At 39.8% G+C, this 12,765-nt stretch overlaps 1 protein-coding gene across 1 annotated transcript in view; it reads right to left on the bottom strand.

The window, feature by feature from the left end:
* Positions 1–9,530: 9,530 nt before the first annotated feature.
* The window catches only part of pcloa (piccolo presynaptic cytomatrix protein a), a 61,221-nt gene continuing 57,986 nt past the window's right edge, over positions 9,531–12,765 (bottom strand). Inside the window, exon 27 of the mRNA XM_056425459.1 lies at positions 9,531–12,662. Within this exon, the coding sequence (XP_056281434.1) occupies positions 12,519–12,662 (144 nt within the window). The 3' untranslated portion in view covers positions 9,531–12,518. The remainder of the gene's footprint in view (positions 12,663–12,765) is intronic.

Below are 12,765 nucleotides of genomic sequence, written 5' to 3' on the forward strand. Positions count from 1 at the left end.
AGGACTCACCACCAATCAGTTGGGATTTGAGAGCAGATAAGCACCATTTGTCTGTCTGGGCGCATGTGTTGCTGAAAGCGTTTGAAGGTCCTTAAACTGGACTTCAGGAGGAAGGCGACAGCTCCTACACCCCTGAGTGTCCTGGGCGTGGACGTGGACATGGTGGAGGAGTACAAGTACCTGGGCGTCTCCATCGACAGCCGACTGAACTGGAAGGCCAACATCAACGCTGTGTACAAGAAGGGGATGAGTCGACTCTTTTTCCTGAGAAAGCTTCGATCCTTCAACGTGTGCAGCAAGATGCTGGAGATATTCTACCAGTCGGTTGTGGCCAGTGTACTGCACTTCGCCATTGTCTGCTGGGGGAGCAGCATCGGAGCCGGTGACACCAGCCGTCTTAACAAACTGGTTAGGAAGGCTGGCTCCATCATCGGCTGCAAGAGGAGGACGTTGAAGAAACTGTTGTCCATATTGGACAACCCGGACCACCCTCTCCACCACCTACTACAGGGACAGAGGAGTACTTTCTCCAGACGTCTCCTCACGCTCCGCTGCCACAAGGACAGATACAGGAGAACATTCCTGCCGGCGGCTATGAGGCTCTATAACAGATCACCTCTTGCCAGATCCTAGTGCAATAACTGTAATAATAACTTCATATTTACACTATGTTGATCTGCACTTCACACATTTCATTTATTTACACGACACACATACACACACATTTCATTTTCATTTACACTACACACATACACACACTTTGCATTTTGCACACTGTCTATATTATATATTTAATTTAATTTTACACTGCAGTCATTAGTATTGTATTATATTTGTGTATGCATATATGTTGTGTATATATATACATATATATTTTATTTTGTATTTTATATTTTACTTTGTATACTTTGCACAGTCATTGTATTATATTTGTTTGTGTGTGTGTATATATACATATATGTTTCATTTTATATACACATATATACTTCATTTTGTATTTTATATTTTACTTGTATACATCTATATCTTTCATCCCTGTTTTTTATATTTTATATTTTATATTTTATTCTCGTGTGTTTAGTTTATTGGTGCTGTTACTGTGATGACAAATTCCCCCTTGGGGATTAATAAAGTATATATCTATCTATCTTAACCCGACGGCTCTCCATGTCAGATTCAGCCAACCATTGCAAGGAAATCTCTCAATTCCCATCGAGACAGGTTTCATTGTTTTATTATGTATATCATTATTAGCCTTCCTTTATTTGAATCTGCAGAAGTGTGATAATAAATTCCCCTTGCCTCATGGGCTGTTGCAAATTTAATATGAAGTGACATTTTCTTTTGCTGGGACAGCAAGGTAAATACTATGAGTTGGAACCCCAACCTTCTAATTTCAGATCTGATTGTGTGTCTGCCGTACAGGCTCGTATGGGTGTGTACATGCACTGTATTTTCCCACATGAATCACAGCAGACAAACAAGGCTAAGTGTTGCTCACCTGCTGCCATTATGTGAATCCCACATTAGATTCACTGGGAGAATAGCTGACCATGTCCCTCCACTCGGGTTACACTATAACTCAGATAAAAACCGCTCCTCTGGGAGCTTTTGCCAGGCTGGGCTCAGAGGTTGGGTAGATGAGTGTTTACAGAGGAGCAGTGAAGAGGCAGGGCAGGTTAACAGACAGTGTCAGCCAGACAGACAAAGAGCAGTGATGGCCTGGAGTATGTATTATACATAGATATAAAACAACACACAGCTTGAGAACATTACCAAATAATGACACAATTCCATAAACCTGTTAAATATTGATGAATGAGATGAGTGTAAGACATTCATCCGTGTTGGCCACATATAATAATCCATCACCGATCCCTCATGCTGCTTCTGTTTTTGAACCAGGCTCGCAAATGCAACACTCTCTGAAATAGGATTATATGGGATTTTAACAAAGATCAGTTTGTTTTACAAAAGCAAATTCAGTTTGACTAAATTCACCCAATTGCCTTCCATGTTTGGACTACTGACAAGCACTCTGGTTCTGTTCATCATTAATGCTGCTATAATAAATGTGTTTATCTCAATAACAGCTCAATATTTAAAGTGTAATGTGACAGAGGTTGCGATTATAGTGACAAAACCATAAAGATTCTTTAGTATGTTGGTTCACTTCCAAATGTTCTCATAATCAAACATTGATAAACCCGATGTAACCTGCCCAACACCAAACAGTACCGATCAAGCAACAGGCTGAACATAGGGAACCTTATAGCAGCTAAATAAATGAGACATCGTGTGCAGGAGTTGGTGGAGAAGAACTCAAAGCTAAAAAGGAGCGCGAGTATAGGACTTATATTTACTCGGTGGCCAAAATCAATGCACCATTTTCACAGAAAACATTTAGATTTTTCATAGCAGAAAAACCCCAATTAATACTAATTAATAATAATTAATACTCACTGTTAACCTTGAAAGCTGGCTAAAATTGGAAAGACACCAACACATTTGTTTTTTGCAGGGCATTTTATATTAAACTTTGTGTAACGGTTGTGTGATTCACGATTTTGCGGTCCACTGCTCTTATATTTGAACCTGTGACCCACTAAGGTACACATTTTTCAGGTCATGTTTCCTCAAAAGAGAAACAAAAGAAGTCAACTCAAGAGTGCAAGTGTGTGTGTAATAGTAAGAGACAGAGGGGTTTATGTAAAGGTTGTGTTTCTGAGTGAATTAGGAATGTGCGTGTGTGAGTGCGTGTGTCTGTGTGTGTATGTGTGTGTGTTTTCCTGGCAGGCAGCAGGTGTGGCCTCTATCACCAGCCCCCGACCCCACCCACTTGTCCAGGGAATTGCCCGGCTGCCGTTGCCTAGCAACCCCTTCGCTGTCTCCACGCCGACTCCTCATGACCGAGTCACAAGGGCTGTTGTTTTCCCAACCAGTGAACACACATCAGTGTGAGTGTTCACAATGGGAGCAGCACAGAGAGGGCAACACGGCAAAAACATGCTGCATGAAGAAGAAGAAGTTATTCATAAAAAGCTGCCCGAGTGCTTTTAGTTTCCCTTTACGAAACAATGAACCATTGGCTGTGAAGTCCACAGTAATGTACTGTGTTTGTGAGCAGTAATAGTGTATACTATTTACCAGTAATATACTGTGTATTTATTTCAAGTAAGTTACTCAATGGCTGCCAGTTAATAACTATGAATTTCACAGTGCGTTTCTTACAGTGTATCTTTAAGTGTTAATTTGACCCATTAAGCTATTAATAATAAGTTTCAGAAGTTTTAGCTCGCTTTAACTCTCATTTTTAAGATGAGAGCTGACATGAGAACGCGGTGCTTAGTCATTAAAAAAATTTAGCTGCTCATTAAAACACATTTGCAGGCCAATAGCATTTGCATTTTATTAAGATTATGTCTGAAATGCCTCCAAGGCAATTTTCTCACTTCAAATTACACTTAAAATGGAAGCAGGGACAATACAGAGTGTTTCTTCTGGCAAGTTCCTACATTTGTGAATATTTAACGATTCATGGTCACCTCTGAAACCATATGACATGATACAATATGATGAAGCATTCTCAAAAGTTAAAATGTCACTGTCACATCCTCTCGTATTGTTCACTATCTTACACAGACAAACACATATATTTAACAGGCAGCTGAGCCCTTACTGAACAAGGAATATTCAAGAAACTGCGTTTATGCAAAGGTCATTTATTATGCTGTATGTAGGCCCAACTTCTTCCCCGACACGCTGCCGTGGACAATTCATTTGTTAATTTGGGGTTACCCTGGCAGCAAATTATTTTAAAGTTTAAAGTTTAATCAGCATCTCCCTCAACAGTGTCTCCCTGGAAAAGATGACGGGATGTTTCTTTTTGTCTCCACGTAATCTGACTCCAAATCGGTAAAATATTCATTTCCATCATTACAGTTGGATCATCCAACTGTAATGAAGGATGGAACACGACGGAATATATAGAAGAAAAAAAAAGCATGCCTGAAAGATATTTTGATGTGATTTAGGTGGCAACAATTTTGCTGGATTTGAGTGTCTCTTCATATCCATCTGCTGAATGTGAAGCGCCAGCCAGGAATCAGTTATCTTAGCTTAGCATAAATAATGAGAAATTACTGAGCACAAGAGGTGCCAGTTGGAGAATTCTTCAAAAAACCTGCAGACAGAGCCAGGCTTGCAATATTCATGCTCGTACAATGAATATGAAGCAACGCCCGCTAGCTGGTCAGCGTAACTTAAAACAAATAGCCTGGCATCGTCCCCCTACTAGCACCTCTTAAGGATTGGGTTTTATTTGGGTGGTGGGGGGGGGGGGGGGGGGCACAAGTCACAATCAGAGCACAAGGCCAAATTGCATCCAAATTTACCATCTGACCAGTTAAAAGTAGTCAAAAGGCTATTTATAAGCAGAGCATGGTGCAGCGCTCACTCACCGGGCTCATCACATCCAGCATATTTTACACAAAATAATATAGAAATAACAGCTTTATCAACCTGTTCTCTCCAAAAGTCGTGTTGCAACAGGCCCTGCCTGAACATGGTGGACTACTGGCAACTGAAGCAACATGTATCCTGCATCCTTCATGTTTGTACATGTGTATAATCCTGGTCACGTTTAGACATCCCCATGTGTGTCCTTGACTGACCGTCAGTCATGACATACAGCATTTGTAGGTCACCATACAACAACAGAAACCTCTGTTTTCTTGTCCCGCTGTCTCCTCCTTTGTGGCAGTTGGCATGGTTGCGCCTTGTCGGCTCGGTGAAAGAGAAGTGACGGGGAATGTGTGCTATATGATGTCTCGCCCGGGACAGGGGCAGCCTCAGTGCCCTCTGTGCACTGACTGATCACATTACTATTAGCGAGAGTTATTCTGTCAGGAGGAGAAGTTATGGCCCAGTGAAGGAGGGCCTCAGGGTCAAACAGGATTCCAGTGACAGGAAGTACGCTTTAGGGGGGATCCAAGGTGATTGGACAAGAAGGGTCTTAGCCATCCTGTTCAATTCTTTTTAAAATTCAATTCTTCAATAAAATCTTGTTTCCTTCCTCTACAATTACTTTAGTTTTTGTGTCTGGACTTGTGTTATCAGACTTAAACGGTGTGAATGGTGCCAAGACTCAACACATGTCCTTTGCTTAATCTTTAGGGACAGCACACGTGTGACCGGTGCATCTGATGGATGCTTTAATTGTCCGACTCTTACCAAATGTATCCTCTGCCCGAATTTCATGATCGAAAGCTTTTATCTTCTGACATTCTACCAGGCTGTCATGCATACTTACCTCACATGCATGTTTCCAGACTATGGCTTCATCTAATATCAAGATGTTAACATCAGTCACAGTGACATCACATCTCTGTCTGTGCATCATCGGCCATTTTAAAAACCACAGAACCAGCGGGAGCAGGAAATATTGCTCCGGTCATTAATTCACAGTCCAGATGGTTTCTCCTCTCCTGCTATCTAACAGGTCTCTGTAATTGTATTGAGATGCCACTGGGCAAACTGAATTGATATTATTGAATCCTGAAGAGTACTTATGTCTGTACAGAATCTCATCCAGATCTTGAGACCCAAATGTCCGAGAAAAAAAAAACGAGGATATCACCAAAGTCAAAAGTGGCAGAAATGACAGATTGCCAGCATTTACATCCATAGAGCGATAAAATAAAGCAAAATCTCAACAACTCTAACATTAAATTGACCGTATCTGTTTGTTTCCTCTCTGCAACAACAAAACCACATCTCAAAGATTATTTATGCTTTAAAATGACCTCTCAGTTGAACTTTGACGGTTCCTCTTTGGCGATGTGTGTGTGATGGCTGTGTGCACCCTGTCTCCCCCGTGGCTGAGCTGATGCATCTGGCGACAGCAGCGCCTGACGCGGCACCGCCACATCTCTGTCGTTTTGATCAGCCTCACCGCTCTGCGAAGCACAGACGCAGGACACATCCAGGTCCCTGCCTGACGCAGGCTCACATCTTTGAAGGCAAAGGAGGGGAACAAACACATCTTTAGAAGAAAAGGATCTGAGGGATCCATCAGAAGCGGGAGAACGGGAGGCGGAGTTATTGAGAAGAGGGATAAAGAGGGTGAATGTGGAAGACCACAGGGAAAATAAAAGGAGAGAAAGGGTATAATGTAGACAGCAGCGATCAGGCAGGGAGAGCTCGGCTTCCTTTGATCAAACATTGCATGTTTTCAGCGAGGAGCAGATGAGGAGTCAACAAACATGTCCTTACCCTTTACACCCTCCTCTCAAAAGCACTCCTCCTTTGAAGAAAGGATAGAAGTGGAGGTGAAGTAAGTTAGATGGTTTATCACAATACACTAGGCTATGAGAAGATGGGTAACAGTAATGCATTAAATTAAGGCCAACTAAAAAGGTGCACTGTGCCAGGTGTGTGTACAGCTGTATTGCGTGGTTTAGACACTGATGTACCTAAAGGCATCAGGACACACTCCATTCACACCAAAAAAACAAATGGCGATGTATGCAGGCAACAGGCCCAAAGTCATCTCATACGAGACGTGTCATGTCATCTTAAATTAAACTCACCAAGTTGTCTGCCTGTGTGGCAACACGAGAGGTGCTTGAGCATTCGAGATAATTAATACCCACAATTATGATTTAACAGTTACAGAGATTAAAACAAATATATTATTTGTCTTATATTATTATGTTGGTTACTTTTAATATGAAGCTACAGCCAGCAGTTCCTTTTCTAAAATGTTGAACTATTCTGTTCAACACATCTATCAATATTCAGTTTATACAGCCATGGGTCAAACTTTTTAAATACAGTTTAGAGTCCAGACCTCAGCACTCTTCTAAATGTAAAATGTTTTCTCTATTTAGATATACACAGTGTAGACTCTCTGCTGCGTCCTGGGCCTCATACAGCGATCACAGCCATGTATGGTGCCTGCAACAGGTGTCCATGCAAAGATTATAATTACACCAGATCCTCAACCATGATGAAGAGTCCTAACTTTAGTCATCATGTGGCCTCAAATAACTGTACAGGGCCTGCATGGTATTTAAGAACAAAGTGAATCAGCCAGAATAACTGAATTAGGCCACATAACTCTATTATGAAGACATGAAAGTGGAAACCGAGGATCTTCACAACACTGCTTCGGGTTTGGTTTATTAGGGTTAACCAAACATTTGATTACTTTTATCAATAAAAAACATCTTTTATTACAGAGTACTTGGTATTTTACAGTAGTATTGTGTTTTTGATAGAATATTAACACAATTTGAGGTAATCTAAAGAGAAACATTGGGAATAGATAACACGGCTTTGTTGAAGCAGTGAAGGCTTAGCGTAGTTGTGGTATTCTTAAAATACGTGTATATCTATTACATTTATACGTGTCTGGTCTCCCTTCATGTTGCAGCCTTTGAGGCGGTATGTAACATTAGTTCTTGTGAAGTTTGATGGAGGAGGAATAGGAAATAAATGTTCTCATAGTGTGGCGACTCTGCAAAGTGAGTGTCTCCCTCCCCCTGCAGGCAGAATAGTATAAATGCTGGCACTCATATATTTTAACCCATAAACACTGCAACGTGAAGGACATCTAAATGTTCCATGAGTTCAGGAATGTTAAATGACGTGATGTGGACATTAAATCTGAAAAGTGCCAGCAAGAAAAATGAAACATTTTGAACTTCAATAGAGGATGTTAGTATTTAAAATGCACAATGTTTTTAAATGTGTGCAACAGATTTTTTTTAATTAATCAGAAACATGAAAATGAAAAATGTAAATTGAGAAGTTTACAAATGCTCTCACTGCAGCAGAATGTTGCAAATCAATTAACACTGCTTGTAACATTTGTAGCTATCAAAAGCACAAGTGTTTTGAGACGTCAGATCATTACCAGACATAAAGATAATCCAAACATACTTTGGCGTGACACACTCAGGAAGTAAACAGCACATGTTCGGCCTTTAAGCCTTTTAATCTGTTGGCTGCAACTCAAAGTAACAACTTTTCTTCAAAGCCGATGTAATCCCTCCGTGTTCATCAGCTGCTGCTGAACCCACGGCCACATTCCTTAAGTCTTTCTGACGTCACACAAACTGGCCTAGGTTGATGTCTGATGAATTCCCAAATGCACTCTTCAGCTCCTGTGTTTTATTCTCTATCCAATGGAAACTTGGTCTTAAAAAAGGTTGAATCTAAACAGAGGACAGTACCGACTGATTCACCTCTGTTATTAAAGCTGGCGTTCCAAACCTACACTGTGGACCAGGTATGCAACAAATCTTGGAACTATTTCAAATACATCTGTCCAATTATCTGTGGTACTCTATATTAAATGCTAACAGTTTGCCAAAAAAATTGACGGGAACACTCCCTTCAAAATCATCCGAGTGTCCAGTTTTAAACCCTTATGTGACGCTCCACTACTGGCCTCCCAAATGTCCTCGAAAAGTTTGTTCTTATCAACTTCCAGTACACAAATCAACACTGCCATGACTTAGGAAAAGTATTTGTGTGTACATATACACACACACTGTGGCTAATTGTGTCATCGGACATCGTTAATTTGTACTGAGTGAGTGAAAGGTACATGATCTTAGGCCTTTGGAAACAAGCTTCGAAGAGCAGTGTCACTGTTTTCCTAACCTAGCTCAAGGAAAGAAGAAGACAAGACCACCCATGAGTTGGATCTAATGAAACAAACAAAAGATGCATTTTCTAACCTCACTAAAACAGGAAATGAACTAACTATCAAAGTGGAACCATAGGTTGATGGGACATCTGTGTTTTCTGTGAGTCGAAGCTGTGCTGTGGGGATGTTTTGTGTTGGGACAAACAAACAAAACCAAAACAGCGGAAGCCAGGGGGGGAAAGAGGAAAACTGTGAGTTCTACTCCTGCAGCAAGTGGTTGGATCAGCTGAAATGCAGCTCCCTGATGAATTGATTTTGCCCTTCATGGTGTGGCAAGGACATTCTGGAGAAAAAGGTCAAAAGGCCGACATGTCACAGTGCAAAGAGCACAGCAAGGCCTTAGAAAGAAATAACTGAACGCCCCTGAACACTGAGGGTGGCAGTAAATACAACCACATTCGATGACATTCATCTTATATTAGCTATTTCATCAATGGACTAATAACTATGTGAGCATGAAGACACTTTACTCACACCGGGAGCTAATCAGAACCTTTCTCACTGTGAAGTTGGATGGTGACTTGTCACAAGAGACGGTCTCACAGTGTTATGGTTGAATAAACCAGTAAGTAAAAACAACTGTAAACCCAGATGTGTAAGGGCCTAGGAATGTAACCATAGACTTTTAAGTTGTGCTCAAAATGAAAGCATATGGCACCATCTTGTGGTTGCTTTTCAAAACTTCACTAATCGAATCATCTGCTAACTCGCTATGAAATCTCTCAGGGAGCTATAAAAGGTAAAGATCACCCTAAATTACCCCCCCCCTTGTTTTACAACTGGGTTCTGATCAGTAATGCAATACACAACAACATCATTTAATTTGTACTGATATTTAATATTTAGACATGGGGCAACAGCCATTTTTACAGCACAATTTGCATAATTCATCAATACCTCCTGTATACAATCACAAAACCATGACAGTAGATTTTTTTTCTTTTATGTTTACTTACAAGTGAAAAACCAGACCAGGTTTTACAAGCATAATCTTTGTACAGTCAGCATACATCTTCAATCATTTGAATAGGTTTTTCTTCATCATGTCCCCCTCCGATAGCAATTTTGTTCTATATCTTTCCGTACCTTATTCTTTTTTTCTTCTTCTTTCTAATAATATCTGGACACAAAAATAGTATGAACCACCAACGAAACATGCAACATCCAGTGTGAGCACATTTAAATTATCCTGCAACTGCTTGAGTTGTGAGATATAATTCTGTGTAGTGAGACTCTGGTGAACCTTTAGTGTTTGATGTAAAGGGTCGGGTAAATCTGTGTCTCTATGGACAGACGTATGGTCGTTTCACAGTCTATCCATTGATCGAGAGAGAAAAAAACATCCTTTTACTTCTATGATCACACAACTTTTTTTGTCTGCTAAAAGAACTACTGCTCCCCAAACCCCAGTATAAAAAGCTATGTATTTACAAGGTTGGAAATAGAGAGAGATAGCATCTGTGTGTGTGCGTGTGTGTGTGTGAGAGATAGAGTGTGTAATTCTTTGTGTGTTACGAGAGATTTTAAAGTCAATAGTTTTCGACAGACAACACTTAAAAGAAGAGATATGCATTACAGCAAATGACATGCATGGACTTGTTATGAAGATGCTACACACAAGCACATGAGGTATGAAAAACTAAAATAATACACTGACCTTAAAACTACGATCATAGCAGGTATAACATCCATTGTGTACAACTTTTTATTATTATTTTTTGGGTAATTTCACTCAGACAAATTAAACTATTCAAATGGGGAGTGCAAGCTAATTAGAATATTTTCAATAGGAATGCTATTATTTTCTTATCTTAATTCATAACGATGTGCAATTTGGGATTTGTGCATGTGAATTGCCATAATGTGAGTGTGTGTTGGTGCCAAGGAGTTTCAGGCCCTGTAAACCTTGTAAACAAGTACGACATTGTGTATAAAACAAAATCCCTCAATGTGTTTTTAATATGTACACCTGATATGTCCTGTAAAGAGATATAATACAACATATAAAATAGGCGTACAGGCAATAAATAAAGATTGATATTAACAATACAAAATAACATGTAAAAAAAATCACATTGAAGCAATAATCATGAAGGACATGAAAACACTGCAGTGCAAAATAAATATCTGTGTCAATGTTTCCTCTCTACTCACATTTCTGGCAAGTCAAGATGCAGTTACCACCTTTACACAGTAGACGTTGCATAGAAATCACTTAGATATCAATTTTCACTAAGTTGCACTGAAAATAATGAATGAACCAGCTCTCCTGCCTCTTGACCCCCATACAAGCACACAGCAAGACACGATAGACAGAGTAGACTTTGAGACACAGCATTGGTGATCCGAAGTGGTAATATCAAGACAACACATTTATGACAATAAAGCTGGGACAAAACATCAACATGCTGCTGTAAAAGCATTGTCGTATATTAGAATAGTAATAGTGCTTTTCCTTGGATGGTTTCCGGCACATTTGTCTATCCCCTATTATTGGCATCGCTCTACTTCCTCCACTTGGAAATAAAAACATTGTCTGGCTATCTCATTTCTAGCAGAAAATGACGTCAGATTTACATTCTAAGCAGAAAAAGTGCAAAAATACCACACAAACGTACACATTGTTGAGTGGACTGCTCCTATAACTGAAAGCAGGACTGATATAGGAATCGTAATTGTGCCTGGATCTCACAAAGAAAAACAAGAAGTACCTAAATCTCAATTGGTACATCTCTCACATTCTAAAGGGCATTATGGGTAAATAAAACCTCTATGTCACAATCATCAAGACTCGATTGTCTGTGATAAAGATCTATATATCTATCTATATATGTTATATAATTTCCAGCTATGACACTTCACTATATACAAAGTGAACCTTAGAGGTGATGTTTGTTTTTTGTACAGAAAATGTGGCACAGCATACCATATAGATAGACTCATGTGCAAAATATATAGTGTTCATGATCAAAAAATATTGATTTGATAGAACTGAGTTTCCACTTATGGAGAAAAAAAGGAAAAGTGAACAAAGAGATGTTTCTGTGAATAAATTCATGCCTGCTGAGATTTCTCTTGAACTGGAACGTTAGGTAGTGTGTTACAAAATATACTATTCATCCTTTACAGGATAGATTTTTAAGTACTTAAATAATTGAGGAGAAATCAAATGATAGAATTCTACGCTTATATCATAATACAAAAATAAACACAATGTCTCCGTAGCGTAGTTTTAAATATCTTATTCCCAAAATGCTTTGTAAATCAATAAAACTCTGCGCTCATAATAAAGGAATGAGGAAAATCTTTTATGGATAAAACATCTAAATAAATAAAGTGTGTCCCATTCCCTGTAGAATTAAAAATGTCTCTTCTGCGTGAATGAGTGTGCAAAGTTGTCTTAAATAATCGTGTGAATCTGTTAGTGTGTGTTTGTTGTGTATTCTAGTGTTTAATACCTGGTTGATTCTGTGCTTGACCTCTGAACTCAGCACCTGCTCTTTTTCCTCAGCCCTGGCTACACTCTACTGTACACCGTACGTCCTGTAAACGTCTGTTCATTTCCTGTAAACGCATTTACTACTTCCTCCAGACTTCCTGCACGACAGAAATCATCATCGGAATTGCCCCAAAAAATTTAGCCCTGAAACAAAGATTGAAGAAAGAGATATTTTCGAACCCAATCCACCTTTTAACAACGAGAGTGGCTCGGTGTTACAGATGTTGAACCTAAACATCCCCAGATGACAGAAACCTCCTTTGTGATCTCTTAAGCTCAGTTTTTGTTGGATTGAGTCTCCTCCTATGAGTGGATGTGGGCGGTGCTGGCGAGCAGCTTGTGCCAGCTCACCACTCGCTTGCGTAGGTCGACTTTGTCCAGCCATACGTACGCCTCCCCGATCAGAGTCTTCTTCACAAACTTGCCGGCGTTGGACACCAGGAACAGCTGATGTGGAAAGAACATAAGTCTTGTGATTGAATATTGAAAGAAATCCAACACAAATCGGTGTATGCTGAAAGGAATAGTTTTACTTTTCAAGCACGCAGTT

Source organism: Pseudoliparis swirei, chromosome 10, assembly GCF_029220125.1.
Source record: "Pseudoliparis swirei isolate HS2019 ecotype Mariana Trench chromosome 10, NWPU_hadal_v1, whole genome shotgun sequence".
Lineage (NCBI taxonomy): Eukaryota > Metazoa > Chordata > Actinopteri > Perciformes > Liparidae > Pseudoliparis > Pseudoliparis swirei.